Source organism: Colletotrichum jinshuiense, chromosome 10, assembly GCF_051148585.1.
Source record: "Colletotrichum jinshuiense chromosome 10, complete sequence".
Classification (NCBI taxonomy): Eukaryota; Fungi; Ascomycota; class Sordariomycetes; order Glomerellales; family Glomerellaceae; genus Colletotrichum; species Colletotrichum jinshuiense.
In genome coordinates this window covers 2,732,473-2,748,432 of record NC_139303.1, presented here as the reverse complement: position 1 = coordinate 2,748,432, position 15,960 = coordinate 2,732,473, and the positions used below count along the sequence as shown (strand labels likewise).

At 52.7% G+C, this 15,960-nt stretch overlaps 6 protein-coding genes across 6 annotated transcripts; 3 read left to right on the top strand and 3 right to left on the bottom strand.

Moving 5' to 3' along the window:
• Nucleotides 1–306: 306 nt before the first annotated feature.
• Nucleotides 307–2,051, bottom strand: EsH8_X_000701 (SAM complex subunit SAM50; the record flags this gene model as incomplete). Its single annotated transcript, XM_083274789.1, has 4 exons — nt 307–1,541; nt 1,593–1,779; nt 1,830–1,949; nt 2,019–2,051. 4 exons carry the CDS (start codon nt 2,049–2,051, stop codon nt 307–309), a joined length of 1,575 nt encoding a protein of 524 aa, XP_083120181.1.
• A 682-nt stretch (nt 2,052–2,733) lies between these two features.
• EsH8_X_000700 (ubiquitin-conjugating enzyme/RWD-like protein) lies at nt 2,734–3,636 on the top strand (the record flags this gene model as incomplete). Its single annotated transcript, XM_083274788.1, has 3 exons — nt 2,734–2,763; nt 2,818–2,897; nt 2,946–3,636. 3 exons carry the CDS (start codon nt 2,734–2,736, stop codon nt 3,634–3,636), a joined length of 801 nt encoding a protein of 266 aa, XP_083120180.1.
• A 2,379-nt stretch (nt 3,637–6,015) lies between these two features.
• On the top strand, nt 6,016–8,033 carry EsH8_X_000699 (uncharacterized protein; the record flags this gene model as incomplete). The annotated part of the gene is made up of 5 exons (XM_083274787.1): nt 6,016–6,142; nt 6,326–6,382; nt 6,438–7,082; nt 7,134–7,725; nt 7,781–8,033. 5 exons carry the CDS (start codon nt 6,016–6,018, stop codon nt 8,031–8,033), a joined length of 1,674 nt encoding a protein of 557 aa, XP_083120179.1.
• A 2,104-nt stretch (nt 8,034–10,137) lies between these two features.
• On the bottom strand, nt 10,138–11,154 carry EsH8_X_000698 (uncharacterized protein; the record flags this gene model as incomplete). Its single annotated transcript, XM_083274786.1, has 2 exons — nt 10,138–10,917; nt 11,002–11,154. 2 exons carry the CDS (start codon nt 11,152–11,154, stop codon nt 10,138–10,140), a joined length of 933 nt encoding a protein of 310 aa, XP_083120178.1.
• Nucleotides 11,155–12,397: 1,243 nt separating this feature from the next.
• Nucleotides 12,398–13,339, top strand: EsH8_X_000697 (uncharacterized protein; the record flags this gene model as incomplete). The annotated part of the gene is made up of 2 exons (XM_083274785.1): nt 12,398–12,907; nt 12,971–13,339. 2 exons carry the CDS (start codon nt 12,398–12,400, stop codon nt 13,337–13,339), a joined length of 879 nt encoding a protein of 292 aa, XP_083120177.1.
• A 314-nt stretch (nt 13,340–13,653) lies between these two features.
• Nucleotides 13,654–15,872, bottom strand: EsH8_X_000696 (HET domain-containing protein; the record flags this gene model as incomplete). The annotated part of the gene is made up of 5 exons (XM_083274784.1): nt 13,654–14,693; nt 14,802–14,949; nt 15,042–15,494; nt 15,570–15,665; nt 15,852–15,872. 5 exons carry the CDS (start codon nt 15,870–15,872, stop codon nt 13,654–13,656), a joined length of 1,758 nt encoding a protein of 585 aa, XP_083120176.1.
• Nucleotides 15,873–15,960: the final 88 nt, after the last annotated feature.

Here is a 15,960-nt window from a genome sequence, read left to right as displayed (position 1 = left end):
TCCATTGCAAGAGCAAATAGCATCATTGCGGGCCATTCAGAACCGCGGGAGGGCTGGAACGGCATAGGCACCGGAGGCCAACCCGGGTCGGCCATGGCAGCAAAACGTGAAGTATGAGTGGCGGGGCAGAGAGTACCTTTTGATGGAACTCATCTAACGCAAGTTTAAGCGCATCTTATAGGTTTGCTTTCAATTCTGACTCTCAAATATAGGGAGTATCTATTGTATCCTTATTGTACAAAAGCCTGTTCAGGCTGTGAGGTATGCAGGCACATGGTCATTATAAAAACTTCGAGGCTGATTGTCTTACAGGAAGTTGATGCCAACGCCGACCTGTAGTCCCTTCGTGCCCTGCTCGCCCCGTCTCAACACCAACGGGAGACTGAAGTTAAGCTCGAACCGGGCGACGGGGTGGGCGTAGACCAATCCAACACCGGCAGCCGTGGACGGCAGACCAGTTGTCAGATCATTTATCGCTCTCCAAGCGCTGTTTGCAACACTTCCGGCATCAAGGCCCTCGCTCGTAGAATCATGGGCCTTGCCCTTGTTCTTCAGTGCGACCAGTCTGCCACTGTTGGCGAACACTTGGAAGCGCAGCGATGAGTCGGGACCCTTGTACGGCAGAGGGAAGAGCATGTTCACACTGCCGGCCGCGAAAACGTCTCCTCCGACGGAATCCTGTCCATCGTGAGGGCCGAGGCCGCCGTATTGGAAGCCGCGGACGTCAGTGGGTCCACCCAGCTGGAATCTGTCGTTGATGCGGCTAGGCTGGGACTTTCCTCCGGAAGAGAGCCCGAGAGGCAGAGGATAAAGCATGCCGAATCTGAAACCTCCGCCAATCGAGACGCCTGATGGTCCCTGGACGCCGGGGAGGGGGATGGGCACGGCGCCACCAACTTCCAGCTCGTTCTTGGAGAAGGCGACGTCACCGCCAAGTGGGCCAACACCGGCCAGCTCGAAAACTGACTTGAGCACGTAGCCGCTTTGCGGGAGTTGTGGGTTGTCTCTCTGGTCTCGCTGGTATGTGTGCTTGATGGAGCTCTTGACCGAGTCTCCAGCGTCGGCTCGGATGGTAGGACTGGCACTATCGCGCAAGCCAGTCACTTGGCGCCAGATGCCAGAGTACTCGACTGAATGCATGTCTTTCGCGCCTGACAGCCATGAAAAGCGGAGATTCCCGCCCTTCAGGACCTCCTCGTGAGCTGCCCATGACTTGTCGGTCGCAGAGGCCAATCCCTCCAGCGCAATCCTGGTATCTGGGTTGCTCTGCACCGGCGCGCTCAGCGTCGCGCTGTAGGCAGAACGGGTTCTGGTTCCAGCACTAGCATTGACGGTAAGTTGCTCGGCGCCGCCAAAGATGTTGCGCCAGAGCAAAGAGGTGTAAGCGGAGCCCTCGCTGTTTCCGACGTCGGTTCCGGCGTTGAACTTGTACCGAGACAGTTCCTTGACAACGACATCGACGTCGACATCGGTGGGTGCGGAGGAGGGATCGGTATTGTTCGAGTTTGTCAGGTGAACCTTGGGGTCGGGATGAAAGATGCCTTGTCACACATTAGCTACTGCCATCACGACCCATCCTTGGTAAACCATACCCAGTCTCTCAAGCTTTCCCCGGGCGTCGCCGAGCCGAGCTGCTACCTCGCCAAGGGTGGAGCTGCTGTTGACCTCCTCAGTCAAGAGCGGCAGGAAAATCGGGTCGAGGAAGCCTCTTCTGGTGTTGGTAGCTCCATGAACCTGCAGACGGTTTATGGTCATGGGCTGCGAGTTCTGTTCTGCCAGCTACGAGCAGTATTAGCAGAAGCATCGTAATTCGTGTATGGGCGACTTGCCAATTGCTGTATTCTTCTAATCTTGGCCTCTTCCTGCAGCTTCTCGAACTCGGCCGAGGACTCTGCCTCCTTTCGCAAGGCATCTGAGCCAGTGTTGAGCTTGCCGATCGGGTTGGAAGCCTGCAAGTTTGGAACATTCTAGTCAGCGATTGGTCGCAACTGCGGGAGCAATTACTACGATTCACTTACAGAACTTCCGCTCGAACCCGCCTGAGAAGCCATTGGAGCAAGCGATGTGTGCCCTCGAGCCGTTGTGTTGAGTATGAGCTATTACGAAGCTTGCTTGGTAGCGAAGCGAGAGCAAAGATCAAACGAGCCGGCAGGCGTCGGTTGAACTTGACATGCAGCACGGGCACAAGGGACGGATGGGAACGGAAACCTGACTGAGGCTGGTGCTTGGCTGGTGGGGTCAGGTCAGCAAGGTCCAGCCACAATTTGGAAGCTCTGGCCAAGCATTTGGCGGAGAGAGTGTGTGGCTGGAGAGGCGGCCGGGCACAGTGACATAGTTCAGCGGGGCGTTTCCTGTTTTATGCCCGAAGATACGTACCGTTTCCATTCCCGTCCTTGATGCACTTCCGCTCGCACTAGCCGGCGCTCTTGTCACAGCCTCGCCGCATTCCCCAACTTGTCCTCCACCGAATGCACTGTCGCTCGTACTCATCCATTTCAACGCCCAACCTCAACCCGCCCGCCACCGGACAGACAACTCTTATAGGTCGAGCCGCGGTCCTCCGTCACTCGAACTGGTATCTGTGCATATTTGTGTCGTTGTCTTCGCTCTCTAGACTTCATTTACTGCCACGTCTTCTTTGAGCCAACTCTCGATCACGACCTCTGCCGTCACTCCGACACGTCTCGCCTCCAACCCTCAACCGCAGTCTCTCGTCAAACAGCCTCTCCAGCCATGGCAGCCAGCAAGGCGGCACAGAAAAGGGCATGTCGTTCCTCCCCCTTTCCTCCGGCACCACCAGCGCTAACAGTCCAGCAGTTGACGCGCGAGTACAAGACCATCGCCGAGAACCCTCCACCATATATCGAAGCGCACCCCTCCGACTCCAATATCCTCGAGTATGAACCTTGTCGCTTTCCTGTCTACGCATACTGATCATATTGTAGGTGGCATTACATCATCACCGGCCCCGAGAACACACCGTATCATGGCGGTCAATACTGGGGCACCCTCGTGTTCCCCCCAAACTACCCTTTCGCGCCCCCGGCCATCCGAATGCATACTCCGTCCGGGCGCTTTCAACCATCCACGCGCCTATGCCTCTCCATCTCCGATTTCCACCCAAAATCCTTCAACCCCGCCTGGGAGGTTTCGACCATCCTTATCGGACTACTTTCTTTCATGACGAGCGAGGAGATGACGACGGGTTCCGTCTCAAGCACGGAGGCGGAACGGAAAATGCTGGCAGCACGGACAAAATGGTGGAACTCTACCGGCGGCGGTTCACACTCGAAGGCAAACCCTGCGACAAAGGGAAACGTCAAGGCTGGCGATGGCGGTGCCAAGTTCCGCGCCGAATGGCCTGAAGTTGACAAGGCGAACTGGGAATGGATGAAGGAGAGCAAGGTCGATATGGCAACAGGGAACAAGATCGGTGCGGCAGCAGGGGCCTCATGCGGACCCCAGCTCGGCATTGGTGCTGGTAGTGGGCATCAGGCCCAAGCGGTGGTGGATGCTGTCGTTCAACAACGTGACGCTGGCCGAGGCTGGCTCAACCAGAACAAATTGCTTGTCGCTGGTGGTGTCATTTTCTTCTATGTTCTGCTGGCAAGGGTCTTGGGTACCAGCGACAGTTGAAAAGGTCTCGAAACATACAAGGGAATCGGCCTGACATTGCCGACAGAATCAGGGGATAATACTATGTGCATGGGATGACATGGCAGAGCATGGCGTTTTTGGGCTTTCGGCAACGGGCCAGAGTGATACACACAAGAGTCTTATTAATACAAGGGGACTGAGACGGCTGGTAAGGTTGGCAAAACTCGTATGACGAATGTATTCTAGATTCGACAATGGGATCGGCTTCCAGAAGCGGCATTGGGATGTACTCTGGAATCCTCTCTGTGAACATTGTATGGCAATGTGGCTTCGTCCATGAACTCCTGAAGTGTAGCTACAACGGGGCTGCATAACGTATATTGTCGTTGTTTGTCACGCAGAGACGAATAGGCTAGGTTACGTGCTGTTTGACAGTCATCGAAAGTGAGGCAAAGCCGCTTAATAAGAGGTCAACCAACATCACATCTGCATGTTGAAAAACTTCACCTTGTATCCAATCAGAACACTTATTTTATGAGATGATCATGAAACTGGATAAGGTCGTCCGTGCAAGGAGCTTGACAACCAAGCTGCCTTTGCAATTGTATTCGTAAGCAGAAACAGCCAGCACACAACAACGCGACGGGTCGCCGCGCCGGGTCGCCGCGCCGGGAAGTGGACGAAGACTACATAGAACGAATGAGCCGACGGCTAGGTATCATCTGAAGGAAACATCAGACTTGACACATGAGGCGCAAACCGGCGATAGCCTCAAAAATGACACACAGGTGGATACTTCGGCCGTTCTATGGGCTTGGCGGAGGAGCAGATAGACGTGGAAATGCCTTCTACATTGGTACACCGAAACATGTGAGGTTGTCGGCATTAAGTCACGGTGGATGATTAGGAGATCAGATGATCGGGATCAGGCAATAGAGATAGTTTAACCAGGTTTAACATCCACCGGTTGCCGCTGTTTTCGAATTGTGAAAATGTAACCTCGTTGGTGGGTTGGAATGTCGCTGTGGCGACATCGCCTGGAATGTACAAATGCTTTCCGGATCTGTAATGTCTTACCATAAACCCACGTTGTTCAGCATATTTTGCATCGCCGTCCATGCATTGGCTCAAAAAATGAAGAACCGATGTGTCGAAGATCTTCGACGTCTTGAGTTGTGTTGGCAGTGAGGCACTCGGACCGGGGGTCTGTAACAGGGTAGTGGTGCCACGTTTATGCGTTGTCTCAAGCACCATAACAACGTATGGTCCCTTATCGAATACAACTACGAACTCGGTGTTACTGCCACCTCCCTTCCTCTTAACCTGTTGACATAGAACTGGCTTAGAGTCTGCGATCCAATGGAATTCCAAGGGAGCCATGTAGCCGCGTAGCGCGCGATGGTGATGCAATGTATAGGGTTTGAGATCTACTAAATTTGACGAAGTCGATCAGTTATTTCCTAAAGAGGGTTTCTTGGGGTCGCTGAGTTTCTGCTATTTGATGCGCAACTAGATGCTCTGGATCGTGGAATCCTGCTGCCCCCCAATGTGGTATGCAAGAGACAAGATCATAAGGCGCAGAAGTCGGGGTCTCGAGGCGCAGAATGACGACACAAGGATTTCTCGCGCCAGCGGATGTCGATCAAACCGTTGCTTGCCGCATTCCATCCCCAGGCCAAGCCATCCCCCTGAGTATTACCTTCACTTCCTCAAGTTCATAGGGCGCATCATTATCAGCATGATGTTCGATACAATCCCCCAGCACCTGGTCTAAGCTTCGTGTTAGAGACGAATTAGTCTCGCCTTATTTCCCCGGCCCGCCACCCGTAATCCACCTTGGACCCAAACATCTCTTGACAATTGCCGAAAGGGCATGCGCTTCAGGCTCCACTGGAAAAACTCCCCAGTACCTGGTTTCGCGGCGACGAACGTTTGTTAGCTAGAAACATGGCACATTTATACTAAGTGGCACGGAGTAGCTTGTCCGTCTACCGGCGGGATGTGGAGTGACAGTCGCTTTGTCGGCAGATATGCTCTTGACTCCGTCTGTGGTGCAACCAGCCTTGTTGATCGTCGTCGCGGGTGCCGTGCGATTAACGGTACGCCCGACAGGGCGATACATGCCCTGCCAGGGTGCGTCTCCGATTTGAAGTCAATATGCGACCGGGTGGTCCAACGCACCGTTGTTACGCCCTTCGCCTAGCCCCTTTCCCCTTTGGAGTGAGCTCAATCCAATGCTCTACTATCTGGAACTTAAGAATGTTTGGAACTTACCTATGACTAAACTAGCTTGTTCCAGATCGTCGCTGGGGTACATTTGTATAAGGCAGGGCTGGCGCCCCGCGACAAGATGATCTCTTTTGATTTTGGACGGGTGGGATTGCACTAACACTCTACTCCATCACGGAAAACGATAACATGGCGACCAACAGCCGTTGGCCGCTCCAGGATGAGCCGGCTGGCCCGAAGCGTTTGTCCACCGTGGTTGTGTCGGAGTTCGACGAGAGGAGGGGAAAGACAAACATGGGCGAGACGTTGGTCGTTGGTACGACAAATCTATATGTGAATGGGCAGCTGAGATTGATTCCTGTGAGTATTTCGTGCCGTGTCAACTTTGGGGTGTCACTAACATCTTTGAAGATGCCCACGCCCGACCCCAAGGGTGAGACTTGTTAACACTCATACCGACTCAATGGGCAACAAAGAAGGCTGACATCTTGACCTCTAGACCCCCTGAACCTCCCCACGTGGCGCAAATGGGTGGCGATCGGTGCACTCTGTTTCTGTAAGGCATATATCAAGCCTCGAAACTGACTAAAAGCGACTGACATATCCACCAGTCGGTGCCCTCGCCCTCTCAGCGGAGGTCGTCATCGGCGGACTCCTCCCCATCTTCATCCTAGAGTACTCGGGGGTCGACCCGCACATAATCAACAACATCGACTTCAAGTCTCAGAGTGGTGGCAGTGGGCTTAATATCAACCCCATGTCGGTCGTGCCCCCTGGTGTAAAGCCCGCTCCGCTTGAAGAGGTCGCTCTCCTAGCCACGATACCGCTGCTGGCAAACGGCATCGCGAGCTATTTCCTCGTACCCATCTCCATATGGATCGGTCGAAGACCCGTGCTACTCTTTGCAGCGACAAGTGCTTGGGCTGGTGGGTTGTTTGCAGCATTCAGCACGAGCCTGAACCAGCACTTGCTCGCCAGAGCGTTCATGGGTTTGGGCGCGGGGGCCGTGGAGGCTCTTATCCCTTTGATTGTTCAAGATATGGTCTTCATCCATCAGAGAAACAAGGCCATGTCAGCTGTTATCTCCAGTCAGGGAATAATCATCATCGGTCTTGGTGTTGCGGCACCGTGGGTCTCTGCCAATTATACGTGGAGGTGGCTGTACTACATCACCTCCGGCCTGGGTATTGTAGCCTGGGCCATTCTCATTGGTTTCCTGCCAGAAACCCGGTGGACTCGTTCGCAAGAGGAACTTAGTAAGTCTTCTTCACAATTCTGAAAAGTGACGCATGCTAACCCCCAGCCAGGTGGCCAGATGGCTTATCCTCTCCCGCCAGGCCAAAACCGCCCCGAGCTTGACTATGTCAATTACACCCCGCGTACCATTTGGACCAACATCGGCATGTTCCAAAACGGCTTCGAGTTGAAGAGCGCCGCCAAGTCTATGTTCTATGCCCTCCGTTCAACCTACTTCCCGGCCATCATCTGGGGTGTCCTTGCCAACAGCTCCATGATTATCATTAATCAGGCTTCTCAACAAATCACGCCTTTTGCGCTCCTCGCCCAGGGCTGGCAATTCCAGTGGACCGGCCTGACAGTGCTACCATTCTTCGCCGCCTCAGCCCTCGTGTACGTCTTTGGCGGACCTGTGGCCGACAAGATTTCCAACGCGGTGACGAAGTGGCATGGCGGAAGTCGAGAGCCGGAGCACCACCTTGCTAACCTGATATTGCCTGTCGTTTGTGGCATAGGCGGCTGTTTTCTATTCGGAACAGCTGGCGAGAAAAACATGCACTGGGCTGTTCTCTTAGTTGGTTCCTTCTTGATCGTGTTTGCATTCTTGACGACAATGACCATTCTCAATGTCTTCATTGTTGAGAGTTACCCCCAATGGGCAGGGTATGTAAAAACTGCATCCCATTCATATTGAGATTTGAAACTGATGGCATGACAGACCAGTTCTTGTAAATGTATCGTCGCTACGTATCGTCGTTGCATTTTTTGTCGCCTCGAAAGCGACTGTTTGGATCGCCGAGAACGGCCCATTGGCAACCTTCGCACTCTACGCAGAAGCCATCATCGTGCTGTCTCTCGGATTGCCGGTGCTCTATTTCTGGGGAAAGAAGATGCGACAGTGGACTGCGGGAAGTGTTCAGAGCAAAAAGAGCGAGAAAGAAAAAGTGCTCGAAGACGGAGCTTCCGTCTAGGGAGGTAACAGTGCTAAGCTGCCGTTTGAGAGAGGCAGGATACGGTCCATATGACTGTCCTCAAGTTGACACGCATTGACACAAAGCGTGTAGTTCGTATAATATAGACAGACTTCAAAGAGAATAATCTAATTTTTAATAACCTGGTGTCACAGTCTTTCTGGTAGCCGTTCCGGTTCTGCCAGAAGGGGTAAGACTGTCGAGGAGTCGGGATCGATCCCGACGGGGTCGTGAGGTATCGCAAATGGAGGCCAACGTAAATCAGGCAAACCGGGCAGAAAGGACTAAACAACGCGAACAGCAAAGTGAAAGCTAGGTGTGAGCAAAGTGATATCTTTAAGGTCGAACCCTCCCCATAGGCTATGACGTGTATCTGTCTATTTACACGATACCGGTAGTCACGCATTCCGTCACGTGTCCTATGCTGAGCCTGGTTGACTTAGACGAAAAGACGTTAACACCTGGAAGGTGTATTATGAGATCAACTTCCACGGCATATGCGGGTGAGATGGTTAAGAAGTTCATCAGAGGGCACTTGCGTTGAGTAATGTCACAGAAAATGACCTAATGAGCGCTACATAGCGACCATGATGTCTCGAGGTGCAGTGATCGTGTGTCTAGATATTGGCTCTGGTACGCCAACAGACTTGCAAAGGCCGACCACTAAAAACGGTCTTTCTACAAATGGGAAATACTTTGTTCCTCTCATCTGCCGCCTGGGCGGAGGGAACAACACGGAATGCTAATACGTTGCTCAATTACGCCCTAGGATTAGAGGGACGATTGTGTGTGCATTGAGTGACTATCAAGATCCATCACGGGGTCTGTATTCCAGGTGGTCTTATGGCCGATGACAGTAGGCACGGGAAATCTCTTATCAGTACAGCCGCTTACTAGGCAATCAACATTGGGCCGGCAACGGAAATACCGGGCCGGAAAAGCCAAGGCTTCGGTCTCGGTTAGAGTAGTATTCGATACGACATTGACAGACGTGTAGGGGCTACCTGGCCGAGACGCTACTCGATTGCGATATGGCGCATGCCAACTTTGGGCGGGCCGTGTGATGGATGCGAGTCAATTCTAATAACTTAGCGTAATAAAAGTAATTCAAGAAAGAGTCTCCCACCGGCTCGGTTTAAGAGAACATCACATAGACATTCGCGCAAACTCGGGGAGGAAATTCCAAAAAGGTGCTTGCGGTGCAAACATCTCTCAGAATGCATTAACAATATCCCCCGCCGACAAAATGAAAAGAGAGGTAGCATCGGATCTGGGGTTTCAAGATATCGGAGAGGCTATCGTGGGAGATTTGACTTCCTGGCTACGTTGACTTTTCTCGGTCTTCTTCATTGCGCCTCAACATTTCCATCACCATGACGTGTGATCAAAATCGGGTGCAGTGCATTGCGAGGACTCTATCTGACTTTCAATTAGACATAACTATAAAAACTCCGGGAATATACATTTTGAACGACACATGATGATGTAATCAGAAAAGACGCCAAATTAGAAAACCACGATAAAGTGGTTCGTTAGCGGGCGTTAAAATGATCATGTGCTGTCAACTAGGTACGGATATTTTCTGCACCCGCAACCCCAGATCAGGAATCAGTAGGCTGCGGGCCCAGCCCCATCCACAAAACGTCAATGGCATGCTGAGAATGGAGCTGATTAGTGCGTGCCAGCATCCCCCTGGACGTACCGGTACCTTTCTACAGTGGACTCTTAACTGAACAACGTTCACGCTAGATCAAATACACGTATAGCCACTCGTTATTCCACGTCCCCGGACAGCCAGATTTCATGCCCACTTCCCTCTCTACAAACCAGACTCAAGCAACAAACACACACCGATACAACTGCAGACAGCCAAAAAGCCAGTCCAGTCAAGGCATGTGATGTCCCGTAGCTGTAGACGAGGGCTGAAAGTGACGCACTGAGAGCACGAACTGCGCCGCTAGTAACAAAAGCAACACTGTGTGCGCGCGCAATGGCTGATGGGTGAGGTGATGCACTACAGTTTATAATGATGCATATTTAGTCGATGTCTCAGATGAAAATGAAAAGAACAACAGGGGGAAAATGGGGGGAAGGGGGAAACCACTCACAGTCTTACTAGCACTAGCTGCGATGGTGTAACAAACACCGCGCAGCCGATCATGGCCAGCTGCACAAAGATTGCCAACACCCAGACAGCAACGCTGTGCTTACCCTCAGGCATGGACGATGGCGTGAGCCTAGCAACGACCGCAACGTAAGGGGCAATGGTGTAGATGATAGGAAAGCCTCTCATGAATAGGCGCCATGTGCGCAAGGCACCCAATCGCTGGCTGAAGCGAGTGTACACCAAGAACTGCAAGGGCAGACCCAGCACACCTATGACTGAGAGGGTCCAGCCAATGTCGGAGGGGGCCATGCCCACACCGCCGGAGAATCGAAAGGGTAGGGTGTCGCCACTCGCATGTCTGACTACTGGGTCACTGAGGAAGTTGACCCATAGCGCTGTGTATGCAGCCAGGTGGCCGTCGTGCATCGAAGACGTAATTAGCATAAGCACAAAGTTTCTCGTCCAGATGCGTCGAAGAGGAAGTACTGGAGGTATTTTACGCTTCTGCTCGGTGGACAATGTAGATGAGCTGGCTGTCCGCTGACCGTCGTCGTCGTCCTCCTCCTCCTCATGGCCTTCTATACTTCTTGACTTCCTCGACGCGTTGAAAATTCCTTTATCCCCAGGGATGAGTTGCACAGCCTCCATTTCTGATGAAAGCTCGTCGTCTCCCAGACGTGCGTAAGACGGATCCTTACGTCGACCCACGAACCAAGACACAACTTTGCTTGAGATAGCTAGGCCACGATCACGGTGGTTATTGATGAACGGAGATGTCTATATTAGTTAGAAATTCTCATGATAAGTGGATTGAAGTTGCTTTGTTGGGTGAAGGGGCGCGTTAAGGATTGAAAGGCATACCTCTTCGAGGAAGAAGAACACCACGAAGAATGCTAGCAGTAGTATGCACATGTTGACCAGTGCAGGCAGTGCGTATGGATAATTCTTCCAAAACCGGCTGTTGCCAAATCTCTCAGGAGGCCCACCGGCGAGATCAGCTAGTTGGCCTCCCATCACTGGACTCAAAAGGATAGCCAGGTTGGTAGATATAGTAAACTCAACAAACGCCCTCGATAAGAACCTGTGCAGAATTGCGGTCAGTAGCTTATGCTATTATGAAATTTCGAAACGAAAAGTCAGGGGACATACTTCTTGTGACCTACCACTTCAGTCACTACAGTCCGGCACGTCGCTACATTGCCGTTGAAAAAGCCTTCCACGCCCCAGACTATCAGACCTTGGTAGAAGTGGCGTATGAACCCAAAAGCGCCACAGCTGAGTACTGGGAAGAGCATTGTTAGAGGGCTATTACTACTCAAGGACAGGCTAGTCGCCGACCGAAATACTCACGCGAAGCACCTGTGCCGAGTAGGAGAACCAACTTGCGACCCCCCTTTGGGGAGTCAGCAAGCTTGCTTAGTGGTAATTATGAAATGCATTGGCCAACAATGTAAGCTGCCTTTATCGCTGCCGACTGGCGTACTATTTGACCGGATGATAGTGACGCGTCCAAGGACTTTGATTGGTAGTAAAGGTAAGTCCCTAAAGCCTACTAGTACACTACGCTATCCGTTAAGCTACAGGATGCCGCCTTTTGCAACATCACCGTCACGTACACTTATCTAGGGCAGAATAATAACATTATCGCTAAAGCCTGGCTTCCTATAGAGTAGAACAAGCAATTTCTGGCTGTAGGCGGAGGAGGATAGGTTCCAGGCTGCTTCTTCCTATCCTACAACGCTATAAGAGGTACTATTGCCGACGGCTTTGCAACCATCACCACAGACGCAGGCCTTGGAGCAGCGACGGACCAAGCCTGTAGGCTCTTCTTAGTCTAGGCAACGTCAACCTCTACAACCTGCAGAATCTGGGATCAGTGTCCCTCAACGACGAGGTTTGTTGTCCCAGTCCTTCACACCCCCTACATCTCTGCTGGGTATATGTGTCCAGCGTGAGGAAGACGTAGGCTAACCCTAATTTGTTTCTAGGCGGTTATCAGCAAATCTCTTATTAAAAGCTTCTACAGACGCAATCCTGCATATTCCTACTAGAACAGCTGCTCCTAAGGCAGACGCCAGGGCCTTATGCTAGCGCAATGCTACCTAACTAAGGACGACGGCATTGCCACTAGCGCCCCTGCGATCTACTGGGACAAACTGTTCTCTTACATCCAGTAGCCACAGCAGGTTATAAATAAACTCGGCAAGTTCCCGTACGACTGCAAACTAGACGCCATCAACGCCGCAGCCGTCTCCGCATGCGACAACCTGTCGTTGACGGCGCTATCGCCGAAATCAAACAATGCCAGTTCGACCCCTTTTCCATCGTCGGATTCATCGTCGGAAAATCCATCTCCTGTAAGCAGACGAACGGGACCGAGATGCTCATCAGTGAAGCGGCCGCGTTCGTCGTCAACGCTACTTGGATGGGCCGGGTCACCGCGGACGGGAAGCGCGTCTTCCACGCCATCGCCCCCGGGGCGGCCCTGACCTGTAGTTCGGAGACGCTCGGCGCCAAGCCCGGCCTCGTGGGGACAAGCTGCACGGAAAAGGGCTGCACGGGAGCGCCCAGCCCTCTCGCCTCGCCATGGCTCCAGCTTTTCGTGGCCAAGAACCCGCAGTTTGAACTGTCGAACTTCACCCGCGCAGAGTTTGACACGCTTGCGAAGGCGGGCTGGCAGCAGTACGCATCGCTCATTGAGACGGCAGATCCGGATTTGATCAAGTTCCGCGACGCTGGGGGCAAGATGGTCACCTTCCACGGTTTGGTAAGCTTTTTGGAATAGAAACTGCACTGCCCAGAGACTATGTGCTGACTTGATGCTCTATAGGCTGACAACATCATCCATCCCGGGGCCACCGAAGAGTACTACAACGCCGTGGCAGGCATCGTCCCCAAAGTCCATGACTTTTACCGCTATTTCGAGACTCCCGCTCTCGGTCATTGTTGGGGAGGACCCAGCGGCCAGCCGAACAACCTCTTCCAACAGCTCTGCAACTGGGTCGAGAACGGCACGGCGCTGGAGCGCACGCCCATCAAGTTGAATGCCAGCGATGGAAAGGTCCACAGCCGGATTTTCTGCCCCTACCCGCAAAAGGCACAGTTTGATGCTTCTTGCGGAGACGCTGCTGTTGCCGAGTGCTGGTCCTGCTCCGGTTCTGACGAGCTTCCTATTTCCAACAGCACCCAACCCAACTAGCCCATGTTGATCTAGACTTGTCTCTCAGGGACTTGGAACCCGCCCGTTCAGGCTGTTTGTACTGTACCATTCTTGTCCTTTCACTTCTGTTCATTCGCTTTCAACCATTATCTCTCTCATCAAAGAGATTTATCATCTTAGCTATTTACATAGATACATGTAGACAACCGCATTGAAATAACAGGCCGCTTTTGTCGGTTCCCAGTAACGCTGAGTTACCGCCCAACTCCAAGATGACTTGAGATGACTCGGAATTGTCTGGATCTCCGTGAGGAGGGTTCGATCTATCATCTATGAACCGAGCATCTGTTGAACTAGATCAGATTCAACCACATCCATTCCGGATCGTCACCGACACACTCTCCATACATGAAACCATCAACGTACGCATCTCCAATGAAGCTATAAGTCACGGGACCATTCTCAGTCTCATACCCCAGCTCTTCGTGGAGCACGTACGGCACCCTACCGCCGGCAAGTATCATAACCACATCACCAGGATGAGAATCCGGGGCCACCATGCCAAAGTGCCCTTTCCTGGTCCGCATGACCCTTCGAGCTGAGAGCGTTGCTAACAATGCGTCTTCAAATGCAGGTCTGTTATCGAGTTGGGGGTCCGCGGATGGCACTCTGTTAACGATGTCGCTCCATTGTAGGTAGGATTCATAGTCAACCGCGGGGTCTGCAGCTCTCCAATCTCGGGATTTCTCTCCAACGTGAACAGCTAGGTTTCCACACAGAGTCCTCCAGAACTCGAGTTCTCGGGCAGTGGCCGCTTCGAGCGATTCGGGTGGGCGGCCAGGCAAGCCCGCCAATCGACGGGCCTCATTCACGTAGTCTTTTGCTTGGCCGCGACTTGCCAGGTCCGAGAAGAAACACGCAGGGCCGAGAGCCTCGATCCGGTCAATCGCTATGCCTTTCGTAAGCGCCCGGTTACCAGACCCAATGTGGAACTCTGCCGGAAAGCCACCCGACGCGTTGTAGTGCGGCAGCGTCATTAGGTGGTCGATGGATAGGTGGTGGGTGAGGATGTTCTTCGTCTTGAGCGTCCAGTCAGGCACGTACGAAGGGATTCCCAGGGATGTTCTCCTCTTCCCCGGGACGACGCAGCTGAGTACGTCAAGGGTCCGCGTCTGCTCCAGCTGCTCCCGGGCAACATCAACGAAGAGCTGCTCGACCGAGATGTCGTCGTTCGGCTGGAGGCAACTTGCCTGTCCTTTGAACTCCATGCCCAGCATGCCGTAGATCTTGTCTCGGGGGTTTGTGCACCGCCGCTGACGGCAATGATGCAGCGTTTCCAAAAAGCTCGTCGCTTTGGGGAAAGTCCTCATGGCGTTGAGCGCTTCCATCTGAGCTATCACGTTAAGGAACGTCTCGCCACACGCAAGAATGGAATGCGGCCCGCAGCATCTATTTTGTGCGTGTTGCCGAATATTGACGATGCCTTGTTCCAGCCGCTTACCGTCGACAATAGTCGCTCCACATAAAAAGGTAGTCTTTCGGGCGAGGACGAACTCTTGTACTGTCCACACTCGAGAGAACCACGCCGACGAGAAGAGCCTGAAGAGATTGTCTCTCAGATAGGGCGTTGAGATGTTTTGACCACGAACCTAACATAAGTCCATCAGCTTCATGTCATTCCAAATCACAGCTGTGGTATTCTTCGCCATCTCACTCTTCTTTCAAAGGGGTGCGGACTAACCTCTAAATGCGGTTGAAGTGACGGGGCGAAGTGAGCGTCCTCTCGCTGCGCGGCGAGCTCGAGGTATTCGCAAGCGATTCTCAGACCGTCCCATTCGTTTCCGAGGTAAATCAAAACACCGGAAGCTTCTCGGTAGATGTGCCCCATGATGCTGATCTGGTCGCAGCGCTCACCGAGGTCTTCTTGGTTGATGCATAGTGCATCGATCCAGACAGTACGGACTGAATCTTGCCGCCGTATGTTGAGGAGGACGTCGAATAGGTTGCTGGTGACTTGTACGTCGGCGCCATCCACCTCTACTATTTTTGCAGGGCTCTTATCTCCCCAGACGTAGGAGATCGCCTCATAATCCAAGGCTTGGCCAAGCGGAACTGTTCGTAGACTGCACCGGATAGGGTCGAATCTTTTGGTTGCAGATTTCAATTCTAAAAGGCGAATATGCTCGGGTTCGAGCTTCGAATAAGTTAGATAGCCACGTCTAGTTTTCTGCGTTTCATCCATTGCGTTCTTTATGTGCTGGCTGCTCACCCTAATTGGTCGAAGAATCAAAACGGGGATGTAGGTAGTCAAACTGAAGGTGGGTTTGCTGCAGTTATGAATGGACTGCTGTGCCGCAAGATGCCCCTGGCAAATGCCAATTAACAGAGAGGCAATCAAACTTAGCCCACCTTTACCCTTACAGCAGCGAGGTCTTCTCATGCCCCATTGGTTCAAGAGTCAGCGCTTACAAGTCCCAGGTTAGCTGTTAGTATTGGCGCTTGCACTAACACGTTACTTGGGCACCCTCCTCACCCTGCTGACCCTGCTCACCCCCAAAGTCACCTCAGGCATCGTTTTACCGATTAAAAGCAGCCACTTTAAGGTGAACAACTGGGTGAGGCGATCGCACTTGAACAACAGAGTGTAGTGCCACTTTCCA